Here is a 15,030-nt window from a genome sequence, read left to right as displayed (position 1 = left end):
TCTAGTAATATTTGTACACCAACTTTTATAATGGTTATTGTCTTGTACTATTGACATCTGTGAGCTGACCAATACAACCATAGTCTTCTACTGATGTATCGGGAGCTGACCAGTACAACCAGTCTTCTACTGTTGTACTGAGAACTGACCAGTACAACCACAGTCCTACTGGTCAGTGGGAGCAGACCAGTACAACTACAGACTTGGTTGATTAAAATCTCATACCCTTGTCGGACAGGGGTAGTGTTTGACTTTTTACAGAGCAGTTCCGAATTGCAGCCACATGTAAGTGTAGAGATTGGTACTACAATCATTAGTCTACTAATAAACCACAGACTACTATTACTACATAAATAATGAACTACACACTGTGCCACTCTAATCAGCTCTTAGTGAATGTCACAGACGAAAAACACTCTAAGTCCACACTATTGATCCATAATGTATAAATGATAGATAAGGGTTCAGGACAACGAGGCCTTTTCGTGGAGGGGTCAGAATGAAATTTGGACTTAGACTGTTTTTCGTCTGTGGTACTCAATGAATACTGCTAAGATTACATTGTATTAATGCAGTGTTCCTCATTCCCCAGTAGATGGAGCTATAGGTCTTTACTGGACCCAGGTTGGATGTAATACTTGGATTTAGTTCACATTTACTTCCCCGATATCTGCCATGCGCCATAAAGCAATACGAGCATTAAAACAAATAGGTTTATTATACAACTAGAGCCTGGAATACCCTGGTACTATAGTGCAAAACGTTGCAATGTTTTAGGGAGTTATATTGAACCTGTCGATCTGCTATCTTTGGTGCACAACACATTGTGCGATGGAGCATTCGGCAGAATAAACAAACAAAATAAAAAAACAACTCGAGTCACAATCACTTCATTTATCCGAGTAGAGATACATTATAGTAATACAGTAGGCTACTGAATAATATATTGTAGATGACCGATGCCCCTGGTCTCCACTTCCCAGTCACTTTCCTTTACTGGGCTTCACAGGTTTCTTACTGGCAGGTACACAGATGTAGGAGTACTGCAGGTATTTACGTACTCCAGGACATGGGTTGGTGAACACATGATTGGATGCTCGGACGGAACATTTATGCTTTCCATCACACCTATAACACATTAGAGAGAAAGATAAAGGTAAGTAGGTAGACAAGTATATGTATAGATAAGTGGTTCGCAAACCTTTACATTTCACAGACCCCCATGACTAACGGTATACAAATGGAGCCATGTTGGGTTCCATTTGATTCCATTTTAGATTGAAAATGTGGAATTACTGTTTGAGATACAGTACTGTATACAAAAGTAAACTAGTACAGTACAGACATTATTCCTAGATAGGCCTATAAAAAAAGAGCCATAATGATAGTTAATGTTTTGATTGATTGAATACGTTATTAACAGTTTGCAGAAAAAAGCACAGGAAAGTATTCATACAGTAGGTCCTACGTTGTAAGATATCGTAGGATATCACACAAACCAACTGTTTAAAGTCACAAGCACTGGAGTTCATGGTCTGCTTGAATCATGCTGCATTCCCACCGACTGACAGATACAAAAGATTCAGTTATCTGCCGCTTTGTAGCTGTGTATCTGAAGTTGAAGCCATCTCAACTTATTTGTAGCTTCTACAAACGGAGGATGTATATATAAATTAATGGTAGACTATCTTTGTATCTGCCAGTGTGAACTGTGAACACAGCATTAAACCCAAAAATAGCGTATTATACGTACAAGTGAGCATATGCTGATATAACTAATAGTGAGAATAAAAGCATAATAGAATATTGATTGATTAATATGTCTGGGTCTGGGGTGTATTATTCATGTTTGTTCTTGTATAGTTTTACCTTCTACTCATCTCTTTGAGGGCGTTAGGAGTCCGACAGGGTTCTGTATGCTTGAAACGTCTAGGAGCTTTGTATCTACACCGCTTCTGGTTCAACCTGCCATAGTTGGCTCTCAGCATCTTGATCACCTCATCGCCTGGAGGACAAAAATCACACCCGTGTGAAGTGAGGGGCGCTAATATATTAAAGTCTAACTCATGTTGATTAGGTGATGTAATGGTGCAAACACAAACATTTAACAGCATTAACAATACAGAGACAATATGACGTAATGCGACACATTATGACGTACATTTTCCCTTCATTGTCAATGGCGTTTAAAAAACAAACCTTGAACTAAAGACAAACATTAAACCTGTGTATAGGAGGGGCTAGCACCCCTCAAAAACATGTAAGCTTATGCATACACTGTACACAAACGGTACATACAAATGTACACACATCCTGATACATGATTATACGTGTTTTCTTTTAGTTTGTTTTAACCTTGATGTCTTGTGTCTAAAATTGTCATTATCATGCTGTACAGCACTTTGGTCGGCCTTCGGTTGTTTTAAAATCTGCCTCGTAAATAAGATTTACTTGACTTGACTATTCATTTAATGAATTTAACCAAACTGTGTTGTCACTATGTTGCATATCACATGTACGCGGGGGCATATGCGAGCATGTGCACACTCATGCACATAATTAATTGATGAAATTAATTAATTGAAGCACTCACCACAGTAAAGGACAGCCTTGTGTTTCTGACAGACATGCTTTAAAGCTGCAATAAGAAACACATCTGTTAGTTGTCTGTCTGTTTATAGTTCCTGCATGGTAGCCTGATTAATGTGATTATCAGACTGAAGCTTCGTGAAGCTTGAGAAGCAGGTGGTGTCTATGGTCTGGAAATATCTCGCGCACACACTACCTCCAAATGTGCAGGTGTAGGTTGTTCTCATGTAGAGACATCTCCGCATACATGCAGTGTCACAGTGCCCCATGCTGAACATGCAGCTTTTGCGTCCTGTGCAACTGAACACAAGTTATCAATAAATACATCATATTGATACACTGGGTATACATACAATAACCTTCACCTGTGTGACTGACAAGTCTGCCTCAAAGGATGTTCCATTATAAAAGACATGTATTGAGTTAAACATTTTGAAATTAGTCGGAGCCAAGCTGTCACAACGCGTGTGCATGTGCGTGCGTGCATGCATGCATGCGTGTGTGTGTGTGTGTGTGTGTGTAGTTGTGTACCTCCTTTGCATGTGTTGCAGGGTACCGGTCATGTTACAGAGAGGAGGCAGGGTCTGTAGAGGAGGTATGCCATCAACACAGGCATCTGTCTCTCTGTGTCCTGCTTCTACTGACTGCACCCTGATGAGAGCCTTATCTACACAGACAGACAGACAGACAGAAGTGTCAGACACATATAGAGACAGGTTCATGTCATATTAAAGGTGCGTGCGTGTGCATACAATATGTGTGTGTCTGTGCGAGCGAGTGTGTGTTGTCTTTTACCACAGTCCAAGATCTGCTTCAATGCTCCAGTCTTACAAGTCACCACTGTGTCTGCAGGGAAACACAAGTTGAAGGACAAAAAGTCTCAGTAGACCTACTGTATAAGTTGAGATGCCAGTATACTGTATAGCTTCTATGCACCTTGACATACCGTAGATTGTACAAGTCTGTGGAACTCTACTGGAGGGATGGAACACCATTCTAACAAAACATATGAACTCTTTGCCTATAGGCGGCTGGTGTAGGATAGAAGTGTTTCATCATTGGATAAAGGTGATCATTCAGGATCATGTATTGCTTTGCAGCAACCCTTCCCTCTAAGACAGGGGTGCCCACACATTTTTGACTTGAGAGCTACTTTCAAAATGACCAGCTCAACAGCTCTACCCAGCAAAAAAATTATATTATTCCATTGCTGAAAATGGTATAAACTGTACCAGAGGGGGGCGTTCCATATAAGACAAACACAAATGGAATGGGAAATGGAATTGGTAGGGTTTTTTTGTATATCATTTTGTAATACTGACGCTTGTGTGCAACACTTTTTGTTGCTTTGTGGGTTTGAGCTGGCCTTTTAGATGTCAATCAATCAAGTCACCTTAATTCAAGTGGCAGATACATTTTTTAATATATTAGAATGATATATATTTTCTTTAGGGTCATGTCATGTGATCTACCTGCACAGGCTTTGTGATATAGATCACGATCTACCTTTTGGGCACCCCTGCTCTAAGAGGACAAGTGGACCCAAAACATGCCAGAAGGATGACTCCACATCTGACCTTCTTGACATTTTTCCACATCTCTGGAGATCAGTGCCTATATGTTTTATGTAATAATGAGGCAATCCTACTAGAACATCCCCCTGTGTGTGTGCGTGCGTGCGTGCGTGCGTGCTGTTTACTTGCTGTGGCTGGTAGCCAGTAGAGTACAAACACCACTGTAACAGAAATACCAACAAACGTGAACAATACTTCATCAATATTTGTACACATCTGTCAAAAGGTATAAAACACACAAAACAATCCCGACAGCATATTTCCATTGTGGTCCTTTGAGTGCAAATGTGTGTGTAAAGTCAGTGTGTTGGTGGGGAGTAGAGACATACTGAAAAATCTATAATAAATGCATTCATCCTTTCCAACATACTAGACCAGTGGTTCCCAAACATTTGTATGTCTTCACACGGTTTGTTTTATGTTTTTATATGGAATCTCTTGTATGAAAATAAAAATGTATGAAAATGTATGAAATTCTGTTGTTCGAAATACTTTTAAATACTGAAAATGTTAGTTTTTTTTTGTAAAAAAATAGCAGTAAACTGAAACGGGATATTTACTCGTGACCCATAGAAATGGGTCCCAAACATGAGACCCGGCCTAGTGTTTGGGAAACAGTGTACTAGAACTAGACAACTTAAAACAACATGAATACTGTAAATGGAACCACTTACAAGTCAACTAACTTGGTTATAATTTGGTCCTGATGCTATTCAGGACTTAAAGTTAACGATGGAGCGAGAAGCTCCAAAGGCTTGCAGTGTCCACAAACAATGAGATGATTTATTTAAGTACGGTATCTCTAATAGATACTCTAATATGAGACCATCTCATTGTTTAAACAATATGATCGTAGTTTACTCACAGATAACAGAGTTGAGTTGAAGTAATGACATCATGCTAGTCCTCTTCTGTGCTTCTAAACTGACGTACACTTAACTTCTTCAGGAAGTCACTGAGGAGAGTGAGAAGAACATGTTTACACACACACACACACACACACACACACACACACACACACACACACACACACACACACATATACGCATACACGCTATAAATGCAATTTTAAACTGGTTGTACCAGAAGAAGAAAAAATGGGTTTTGTGCTGTGGTGTGTGTTTGCACACACTTTTACATATGCACACACATGACACATACATGCATGACACTATGCTCATGGCCTCCAGCTGTCAGTCAAATGTACATTGACCTCAGGCCACTGTTAGATCCTGCTCTGTGAGATGTTTTTTTTGTTTTTATTTAACCAAGCAAGTCATAAGCTGTCAGGTTTTGAGCTTGTCGATCTGCTATTTTCAGCTATCTCATCTGCTATTTGGGGTTTAAGTGCTTAAGAACAGATAATAATTTCAGTGGTGGCCATGGGGGCAGAAGGCGAGTTCAGAAGCCCATAAAATAAAACATCAGATTACAAACAAGCAATACAAAACAGCACTGTTTTTTGCTGCACCTGGCTGGCAGGACACTGCCTTCCCTGTGCACCTGATGATGGTGATGGCTACGCCCGGGGCGCCCCTCCGTTGAAGAGCGTCGCAGTCCCGCCCCGACGAGTGGCCCGGAAGAGAATTTCACATTTATTTTTCCCATTGACGTTTCATAAAGTATTTATTTACAGACCTTTAAAGCCTCGGACAAAGCCAACTCGCATCATGACAAATCATGACAATAAACACAATCTTTTGGGCCGAACAAGTATTTGGAAAGAAAACATTGTGTTCATTGTCATAATTTGTCACGATCCGAGTTGGCTTTGTTCGAGTCTTAATTGTCTTTAAATAAATACTTTTTGAAACGTCTATGGGAAAAAATTAATGGGAAATTCTCTTCGGAGCCGCTCGTCGTCATGAAAGGGACTGCGATGCTCTATAGCTGTTTTTCTTGAATGTGAGTTTTTGCATTCTCCCATCATCCCATGTAAGTCGATGGGAAATTTTAATTCACTAATAAATAAAATATGAATTAATATTTCTTTTAATTGAAACAATGGCTTCGTTAAGAGCTCCTTATGGCCAAAAAAGGTGTGAAAAGTCAGAGTGATTGGTGCACCGTGCAGCCAGTGAGGAGCAACAACAGTGTTTCAGACAGACATACATTCAGACATTACTAGAATTATTAGTTAGATTATTAGTTAGATATGGAGATACACCCCCCCCCCCCTCCCCCTATAGCAGGCTTCAAGCCCAAGCGCGCTCTTTAAAAATCCTCCCGTAGCCACGCCCCTTCCCCCTCCACGCACAGTGCGCATTAATACATACTCTATGGTGCGCACACCTGCTGCAAAATAGAGAGAAACACGAGTTCCTTATGTTTGGAGTTTTGTAGTAAAAAGAGTGAAATATAAAACAACTTATAGTGTAACTTTACACCTCATGAAGTAGGAAGTGAAAACAGCCTCAGTCACAAGTTCACAACACGCAAAAGTGTGTGACAGTTTGAAAGAGAAGTTAATTCATCTTCATCATAACAAACTGCTTGGTCGTTTTTTTTAAATTATGCAGGTGAGTGTGTGTGTGTGTGTGTGTGTGTGTGTGTGTGTGTGTGACAGAGCGAGAGAGGGTGAAATGAACAAGTCTAACAAACAGGTGCTTGAAGTGCTGTGTGTGCACTGCATGCAAACATTGCAGGGCTCATTTACATTTATAAATAAAGACACAATGTGTTGTTTGGTGTGTCAGCACCAAATACTTGTATAAAACATTATTCTTAACTGTTTACCAATGACTCAATTTATTTCAAGGCCCAGGTCTAGCCCCTCTCGGGACCCCCGGTTGAGCTCTTTTCATCGTTCACCTGTAGGGTCAATTGGCATTTATTCCACTGTCTATGGTATAGGAGACAACGGAAACGTGGAAGAATTGTTTTTCTTTACAGATTGAAAGAGGATAATTCAAGCTTTCAGTACAGCTGCAAATGTTGCTGATAGTTTGATGTTGTTTAAATACAATTAGACTTTTCTGTTTGGATGAATGGGCTGTCAAGGGGAAGTTGCACCTAAGGCTGAATATCGTCAATTGACTCCCCACTCATCCAAATTGCTTTTGCGATCTGCTTGTATTAAACGTTGGCTCTTGGTCTGCTCACTTTCTTTCCTTCTACCTTCTACCTGAATACTCAAAGCTTATGGTGTCTCTCTCAACCTGCTCCACAGGTCCACAAGCCAGGGTGATGACCCCAGACCCCCAAGCGCCGCTTCTCAGCCCTGAGTCTGTTCTCCTGGAAATAAAAACGTTTGGGTTTCAGAGGCTAGTTCTCTTTTGACATGCTGTGAATGCTGGACCCTATAGAGCCTGCCCTAAATCCCTGACCCCTGCACTACACCAGAATGCTATGTGCAGTACTAAACATCCAAGGCTGAGTGAGAAGATGGCAGCCAGGAGAATGAGGCTGGTCGGTGCCATTTATACTAGGAGGAAAGTACTGGCCATGCAGCTAGCCAGCTGTATGGAGGATGGAGATGACTGGAGACGCCGCTGGAGGGCTCATCATGACATGAACTCTCTATCCATGGGTTACAACATTTTACCTGGCTGGCATCACTTACAAAACTGATGAAATCAAGTAGAAGACTGCTCAAGGTAGGAACATTTTTATTTTTTGCTTTGCTGCTGCTGCTGCTGCTGCTTGTGTTGTCTGCTGTGTGTAGTGTGATTCAAGCTGGTGTACTATCATTTTGGGACCCAATTACTGGGTGGCAAAGAAACATTCAGGTTGGCAAAGAAACAACAGGTTCAGTAACTGTTTCTGGCTCTAGAATTGAACGCTGATGTGAATCTACAGTTTGTATGTTGTGTTGTATCTTCCATTGAAGGTATGTGAGTTGTAACAGCTATAGGGCATGTGTGAATGTGGCTCTTGATCACTTCAATAATCCTATGAGTGAATTTGCTATTTATTTTTGGTTCGAACTAGAGGTTTTGGGCTTTGACATAACCGCCATCAATTCCAAAATGTTAATTTTCAATTGAAGACGGATAAACAGTAGGTTATGTGTTGTGTTGTGGTTGCTGAGGTTCCGTTGTGAGTTGTTGTGACATAATGGTTCATGGTGGCAAAGAATGTGTCTATGGAAGCCCTTTCTTTCTTTCTCTCTCTCTCTGTCTCTCTGTCTCTCTGTCTCTCTCTCTCTCTCTGTCTCTAGCTGTCTCTCTCTCTGTCTCTAGCTGTCTCTCTCTCTCTCTGTCTCTCTCTGTCTCTCTGTCTCTGTCTCTCTGTCTCTCTGTCTCTCTGTCTCTCTGTCTCTCTCTCTCTCTCTCTCTCTCTCTCTCTCTCTCTCTCTGTCTCTCTCTCTCTCTCTCTCTCTCTCTCTCTCTCTCTCTCTCTCTGTGTCTACAGCAATTAAACAAAACTGTGACGTGCCCATCTCAGCTTTAAGCTGAGATGAACAGAAAAACGTAACTAGTCTAAATCAACCCATTTTCAACCAACTATAATGAATAAAATATTAAATTATTTAAATGAAATGCAGTTGTTCAACTTGGGTTGGCTCCCACAGTGTCAGTTGTCTCCCCACCAGTTCTGGGTGCCTGACACAGTGCATGCCCTGCCAGCCTCATCTTTCTCTCTCTGACCTTGTCTGACCCATGATAGGTGCCCACGAGCATGGGTTTTGGTCCCTGGCCATGTATTCAGAAAATCATTATTATTAGTATATATGTATTTATTTATTGGACCCACCCAACACAATAGTGGTGGTCACCAGGTGGCTCTTAGTCAAGATGGTGGTCCCTATGTCAAAATCAGTTGAAAACCCCTGCTATAAAGCAGCCATTCTGCCTGACATGACAAACATTCATTAAAGGGGTATTTCACACTTTAGATCAGTTGACTGATCACCCCATAGCGATGATTTTATTGGCTGACAAAAGTGAGGGCAGAAAAGTGAAGACACCAAAAGTGATTGGCCGGGAATGACATTTGTGATGATTTGTTTGGCTGAGCACGGAATGTGATGTATGATGATAAGAGCGCCCCTCATTTCACATGAGTGTGATTTTATTTATTCCATTTAAAAAGAATGATGCACGGCTGATCAGAAACATTTATTCAATCGGCAGTTTGACAGCTTACAGCTGGGGCTTCTGACCGGCATGAACGCAATGCTTTGTTTTCAGCAGTCGACTGTTTGCCTTCTCCCACTACATGTGTGCCACTTGCCCTGCGCTATATATAGCTGCTTCTATTTTGATTGCTGTGAAAAGAATTGAACTTCCCTTACACACACACAGTGGACCAACCTTGTGCCGGGTTATCTAGCTAGCTCTCTTGCTCGTGTTCAGGCATTTTGGAAATAGTTCCAACAGCTTATTCTGTCAAAGTCACTAGTTGAACAGCTTCCGTGGACGACGTGGTGCAGTTGAAGACGTAACGTAACAATGGCATTGTGCTGTGACGAGGCTGCGGAATGGGACAGCTGTGACTCTATAGAGAGCAGAGGACATTTTCCATGTGCTGCTGCTGCCCCGGGAGTTCTTTCAACAGCAGCTAAACTTACGGTGGTCGTGGGAGGCACGTATTTTTCGGAAGAAAAGAGTTTTTTAATACAGAGTTGTGACTATTTCCGAGCTCTGTATCGCTCTGGAATGAAAGAGTGTTGGCAAGACGAAATCCATCTCAAATGTCTCTGCCCTCGAGGTTTCCTGATTGCCCTGGCAGTTGTAAGAGGCGAGAGACCCATGCTCGATGCTGATGAAATCGTGGAGGCCATTGAATGTGCTGCGTTTTTGCAGGTGTCGCAACTTGGCAAACATCTTGTTGACCTTGTTGACTCCGACAACTGTTTACTCATGTATCACACCGCTGCAACGTTTGGCCTGATGGAACTCTACCACGCAGCTGCTCTGTACATCAGAAACATGTACTGCGACCTCAAGGCTGAGGTCAACATACATTTGCCCAAAGAGCTGGTCTCTTACGTAGAGTCTTTACGTCCTAGCAGTTTCGTTGCAGTTGGTGCACATGCCACCTGTGGCATCAACGAAACCGTCCATGTTGGTTCCAGGACTGTGTGGTATCTGGATGAGAATGGGAATGAATGGAAGACGTTGACAGACTTGCCGCCAGAAGCAAGTACAGCGATGGCCGGAGTGACCGTTCTAGACAACAAACTCTACATCGTGGGAGGGGTCCAGAGAATCAGCAAACAAGCTACAGACTCGTGTTTTTGCTACAGTGTTGAAAACGACGAATGGAGCACGATTCCCAGCTTAAGACAGCTACGCTACAACTTTTCTCTGGTGGGACATCGCGGCTACCTTTATGCGATTGGCGGAGAGTGCGATCGAAAGGTCATGTCGTCTGTGGAGGCGTATGAAGTCAGAACCGGAAGGTGGACCTTTGCGGCGCACTTGCCACGACCCGCTGCAGGAGCGGCATGCGCCAAAGCCATGGGCCGGATATTTGTGTGTCTGTGGAAGCCAAGGGACACCACTGATATCTACGAGTACCACCCAGGGCAGGACAGCTGGTCGCTGGTCACCACTCTGATCAGGCCGCAGAGCTATGGCCACTGCATGGTGGGACACAGGGACGACCTTTACGTCATGCGGAACGGGCCGTCGGACGACTTTCTGAGATGCATGATGGACTGCTACAATCTGACCACAGGCCAATGGACGGCCCTGCCGGGACACTTTGCCAACAGCAAGGGCGCCCTGTTCACGTCGCTGGTGAGAGGCGACTCTGTGCTCACACTGAACAGGACTGAGACTCTGGAGTTTGTTGTTGAGGGGAAGACATGGAAGCCCAGGCATCAGCGGAAAGGCTTCCCCAAAAGTGGCTCTGTGTCGACGTTTCTGCTCACACTGCCAAAAGACCATGTCCAACAGCAACTGGTGGACAGTATCTAAGTATTACTGGAGTAGGCTACTGTGCAAGTTATTTGGAGTATTAGTCTTTTTTTGTTTTTGCTTTTTCGCAAGCTGATGCCTTTCACTCTGCTACATAGAAATATTTTGACTCTGGGGACCGAAACATACAAAACTATATTATGAATTAACTACTTAGCATATAGTGAAAATTGCTGATTTGTATGCTATTGTCAATATTTCTGAAAATGTCTGACAATGAAAATGTAGGCCTACTTCATAATTTGTACTTTTGACTCAGTATTTACTTGAGTACCGTATTACCGTATAAACTTTGTCCAACGGCTTTCTACAACTATTGATTATTTTCTTTATCAGTTGAGTTTCTATCAGTTTTTGATTAATCGAACAATTGAGAAGTGTCCTTTTTATATATCAACGAATCAACACAATACCATTGTCATAGATTTTTATAATCGACTAAATCGATTAGCATGATTGCCAAGTTATTCTTCGACACACAATGGTGTCGCATAAAACTAGCCTGATCAAACTGTTTTGAGCTTATAATCTACTATTATCATTAGTTTATATACTCTTATAATAAGTCTAGCATTTTGGGTGGAATGGAAATCCATACCTCTGGTCTTTTTTTATTTTTTTATCACCGGTGGGGATATATCCACATTATTTATTTTCTGATATGTTTGATATATTTATGTTTGACTTTGATTATATCACAATTTAACAATATTAAATTTAATTAAACTCTGACTTTAACCCTGGTGTCCCTGTTTTGGACAAATTTCCAAAATATTTCAAATCTACAAGCTCAGAACTATATAGGATAAAACTACTTCACAAGATCAATGTTGGTGAAAATTAAAAGGAGATTCACTGAAAAAATACATTCAGAGATTGCTGTAATTTTACTCTATGCTGCCTGGAGAATGCCACTTCTCAAGCCTAGGACAGTTTAAGGCATTTTTCATATATTTCACTTGATTAATAAAAGCACACTTGTGTGAAGTGAGGGGCACTCTTATCATCATACATCACATTCCGTGCTCAACCAATCAAATCATCACAAATTCCGGCCAATCACTTTTGGCGTCTTCACTTTTCTGCCCTCACTTTTATCTTCAATACATACTTTGCTCAGCCAATCAAATCATCGCTATGGGGTGATCAGCCAATCACAAGCCAATGTTTGTGTTCAGTTCACACAGACCTAGAAAGCTGAGCATAGGAGGCAAAAGAATATGTGAAACACACAAAACTTATATCGGTTCAAAGGTCAAGATCATGGCTGTATACTAAGGTCGCAAATTACACACCCCATGAAGAGTTTTTCGTTTTTGGCGCATTCCTAAGGCAATAATTTGATGACCGGCCGAAAGATGCTAATGTCTAAAATCTCCATGAATTCAAGGCTTCATGGGTTGTGCATAAGTAGCCATAACAGAGTGAGATTGTTAAAGATATGTCTTCCCTGTGTATTTTTGGGTTTTTTTTTGTCAAAAGGCCCAATTGAAATACACTACATTAATAGTGTATACAAATACATTATTAACAGCTGTGGGCGAGGCTTAAGTTCAGGTGGGTGGTGCTAAGGTGAACACCAGGTATACTTAATGAACTGGTGGGTGTGGCCACATTAAAACATAATTTTAACTATGTACACTTTTCTTGAAGAAAAAAATCTTCCTAGTATAATCTGTATGTTCATCAGCACCTGATGATCATGTTTTAGGGGGGGAAATCACGGCACTGCATCTTTAATTAAATGTCAATTAATCATTCACTCATATTATAGCTACTAATGCCACACACATAGGCTACATTATTCTGACTTATTTGATTAGTATTGGTCTATACTGACTCCATATTGACCAAACCTGTGTTGGCTAAGCTTTGTGTGACATTTGTGTCGCTGTAACAATATAGGCAATAGCGCACACACTCGGGTGAACTTTCCGTGTTGATCTGTGGTGGTGCTGGTCATTGAGATGTTTCGCTGGACAGTGCATCTGAAAGGAGGACCAGAGAAGAGCCGTAATGCTGCTGTGGCAGTCGGGCACAAGGTGTATGCCTTTGGAGGGTTAAGTTGTGGGGAGACCTACGTGGATCAGATTGACGTGCACATCTTCAACACGGTGCCTTTGATCTGGATGAAGTTGCCACCAGTGACAGGATATCACCATGAGGTTCCCTCCCAGCGCACAGGACACACAGCTGTGCTGATAGACAATATTATCTACATCTGGGGGGGGTTTACTTACTCTGGCGAGGACTGTGGAAAGCTTTATGGATTCTATGTTGAAACCCACATGTGGTTCAAGCCCAAAATTTCCGGCGCTGTTCCAGGGGCGAGCCAGGGCCACTCGGCCGGTGTCTTAGATAAGGCCATGTATATATTTGGAGGATACAACATGCAGACCGGATACATTAATGATATCTTCAGGTTGGACACCACCACAATGATCTGGACATTAATTAAAACCTTAGGCACTCCCGCACCTGCTTCATTATGTCACTCTGCCACCATCATCCGGACAAAGATGTTTGTATTTGGAGGCAGAGGCCGGGGCGAATTAGACTACTACAACCACTTCAGTGTGTTTGACCGAGAGACCAACTGCTGGGATAGCACGCCTTCTGCACAGTCTTTTCCAGAAAGACGTGCATGTCATTCAGCCTTTGCCTACAATGGAGAGCTCTATATATTTGGTGGCCACAACTGTTTTCTAGACCAGACCTTCAATGATCTGTGGAAATTCAATCCAGATACGTCCTCCTGGACGAAAGTTGAGCCCAAGGGGAGAGTCCCGTGTTCATGGATGTCTAGGATGTGCTGTTGCCGGGTGGGAGATCGTATCATCCTCTTTGGGGGCTACAGATACACATCCATTCCAGCTGATGCTGAACATGATGAAGCTGAAGATGACGCTAAGGTGTCTGACCTGTACATCTTAGACTTAAATCCTACTCTGAAGACATTGTGCAAGCTAGCGGTAATTCAAAACGGTCTGGAGCTGTCGGGACTCCCACATGACATCAGGTGGGAGTTGGCATCCATGACTACCATCCAGAAACGGGAGAAGAGAGCAACGACATGCACACATGCACACACCCCCCCAAGTTTGGGCAGGTGCTGAGCGACGAACGGTATAGAGAATAACAAGAAAACGCTCGCACACTGAGGGCTGCATCGGAAACAGGCCCACAAAAAACAAGAAACTGTGACAACGGCAGAGAACAAGTTCCAGGTAATGGAACAGAAGAATGGGAAACGGATCCCCTACCTTAAGAAGGCTCCCTTCATCCAGATGGGAAAGAAAGCAGAGCACAAGAATGTGCTCAGTGATAACCACCAGGAACTAAGCAGCATCATACGAAACAAGAGAACTCTGCTACCTACTGAACTTCACCAGGATCTCTAGAATAGAAATGTTAACGCCATTTGATCTCCACGAGGAATGAAGAGATGCTTTGTGACTGATAGTTATAGAAGAGGACTTCGTGAAATATTTGTATAGGACAAGAGGGAAATGACTTGCAAAGGTGGAAACCTTTTGTGCTTTTTTTTCTTGATTTTTTTCTGTTGGTTATCATACTTTGTATACTGGAAATGAGTTGACTACTAGGTTCTCTCTTTTTTCCCTCTACACCACATTTCTTGGCCCAAATAGACAATCTATTTCTACTTGCAGACTGGTTAAAGCAAGCAACAGATCACAATTGCCATTTACTTGCTAAAAGATTTTCGGTTGTCACACAGGAGGTCAAGTTATTTTTTCGTGAGGCACGATTACACAAAGTCAGTGTAAAGATGCTAATTGACATCGGGCGATGCAAATTAATACATTTATACATTTAGCCTCTTCAAATAACTCAGCAGAAACATAGACATGCACTCCGCAGCTGGGGTGGAGTGCTGTAAGGATTCAGGAAATGTAATTTGCCCATATTATTTCATTCTCAGGTTGTGATTTTCAGCCTTATAAATAAACAAGCACTTTTTACATCGATACAAAAGGGTT

General features: G+C 42.0%; 3 protein-coding genes across 3 annotated transcripts in view; 2 read left to right on the top strand and 1 right to left on the bottom strand.

The window, feature by feature from the left end:
- Window positions 1–983: 983 nt before the first annotated feature.
- Window positions 984–9,273, bottom strand: LOC306938097 (L-rhamnose-binding lectin CSL2-like; the record flags this gene model as incomplete). The annotated part of the gene is made up of 6 exons (XM_079522112.1): window positions 984–1,128; window positions 1,870–2,005; window positions 2,786–2,889; window positions 3,121–3,256; window positions 3,385–3,435; window positions 9,252–9,273. The coding sequence occupies 6 exons, from the start codon at window positions 9,271–9,273 to the stop codon at window positions 984–986; spliced, it is 594 nt and encodes a 197-aa protein (XP_079378238.1).
- LOC306937815 (CMP-N-acetylneuraminate-beta-galactosamide-alpha-2,3-sialyltransferase 1-like) overlaps window positions 6,456–15,030 on the top strand; it is a 116,530-nt gene continuing 107,955 nt past the window's right edge. Inside the window, exons 1-2 of the mRNA XM_079521786.1 lie at window positions 6,456–6,682; window positions 7,333–7,759. The gene's annotated coding sequence lies outside the window, so the exon portion shown is untranslated. The remainder of the gene's footprint in view (window positions 6,683–7,332; window positions 7,760–15,030) is intronic.
- Window positions 9,557–11,029, top strand: LOC306938096 (kelch repeat and BTB domain-containing protein 13-like; the record flags this gene model as incomplete). The annotated part of the gene is made up of 1 exon (XM_079522111.1): window positions 9,557–11,029. The coding sequence occupies one exon, from the start codon at window positions 9,557–9,559 to the stop codon at window positions 11,027–11,029; it is 1,473 nt and encodes a 490-aa protein (XP_079378237.1).

This window comes from Electrona antarctica (assembly GCF_951216825.1).
Source record: "Electrona antarctica genome assembly, chromosome: 15".
Lineage (NCBI taxonomy): Eukaryota > Metazoa > Chordata > Actinopteri > Myctophiformes > Myctophidae > Electrona > Electrona antarctica.
The sequence above is the reverse complement of the archived record's forward strand: the minus strand, read 5'-3'. Positions and strand labels throughout refer to the sequence as shown.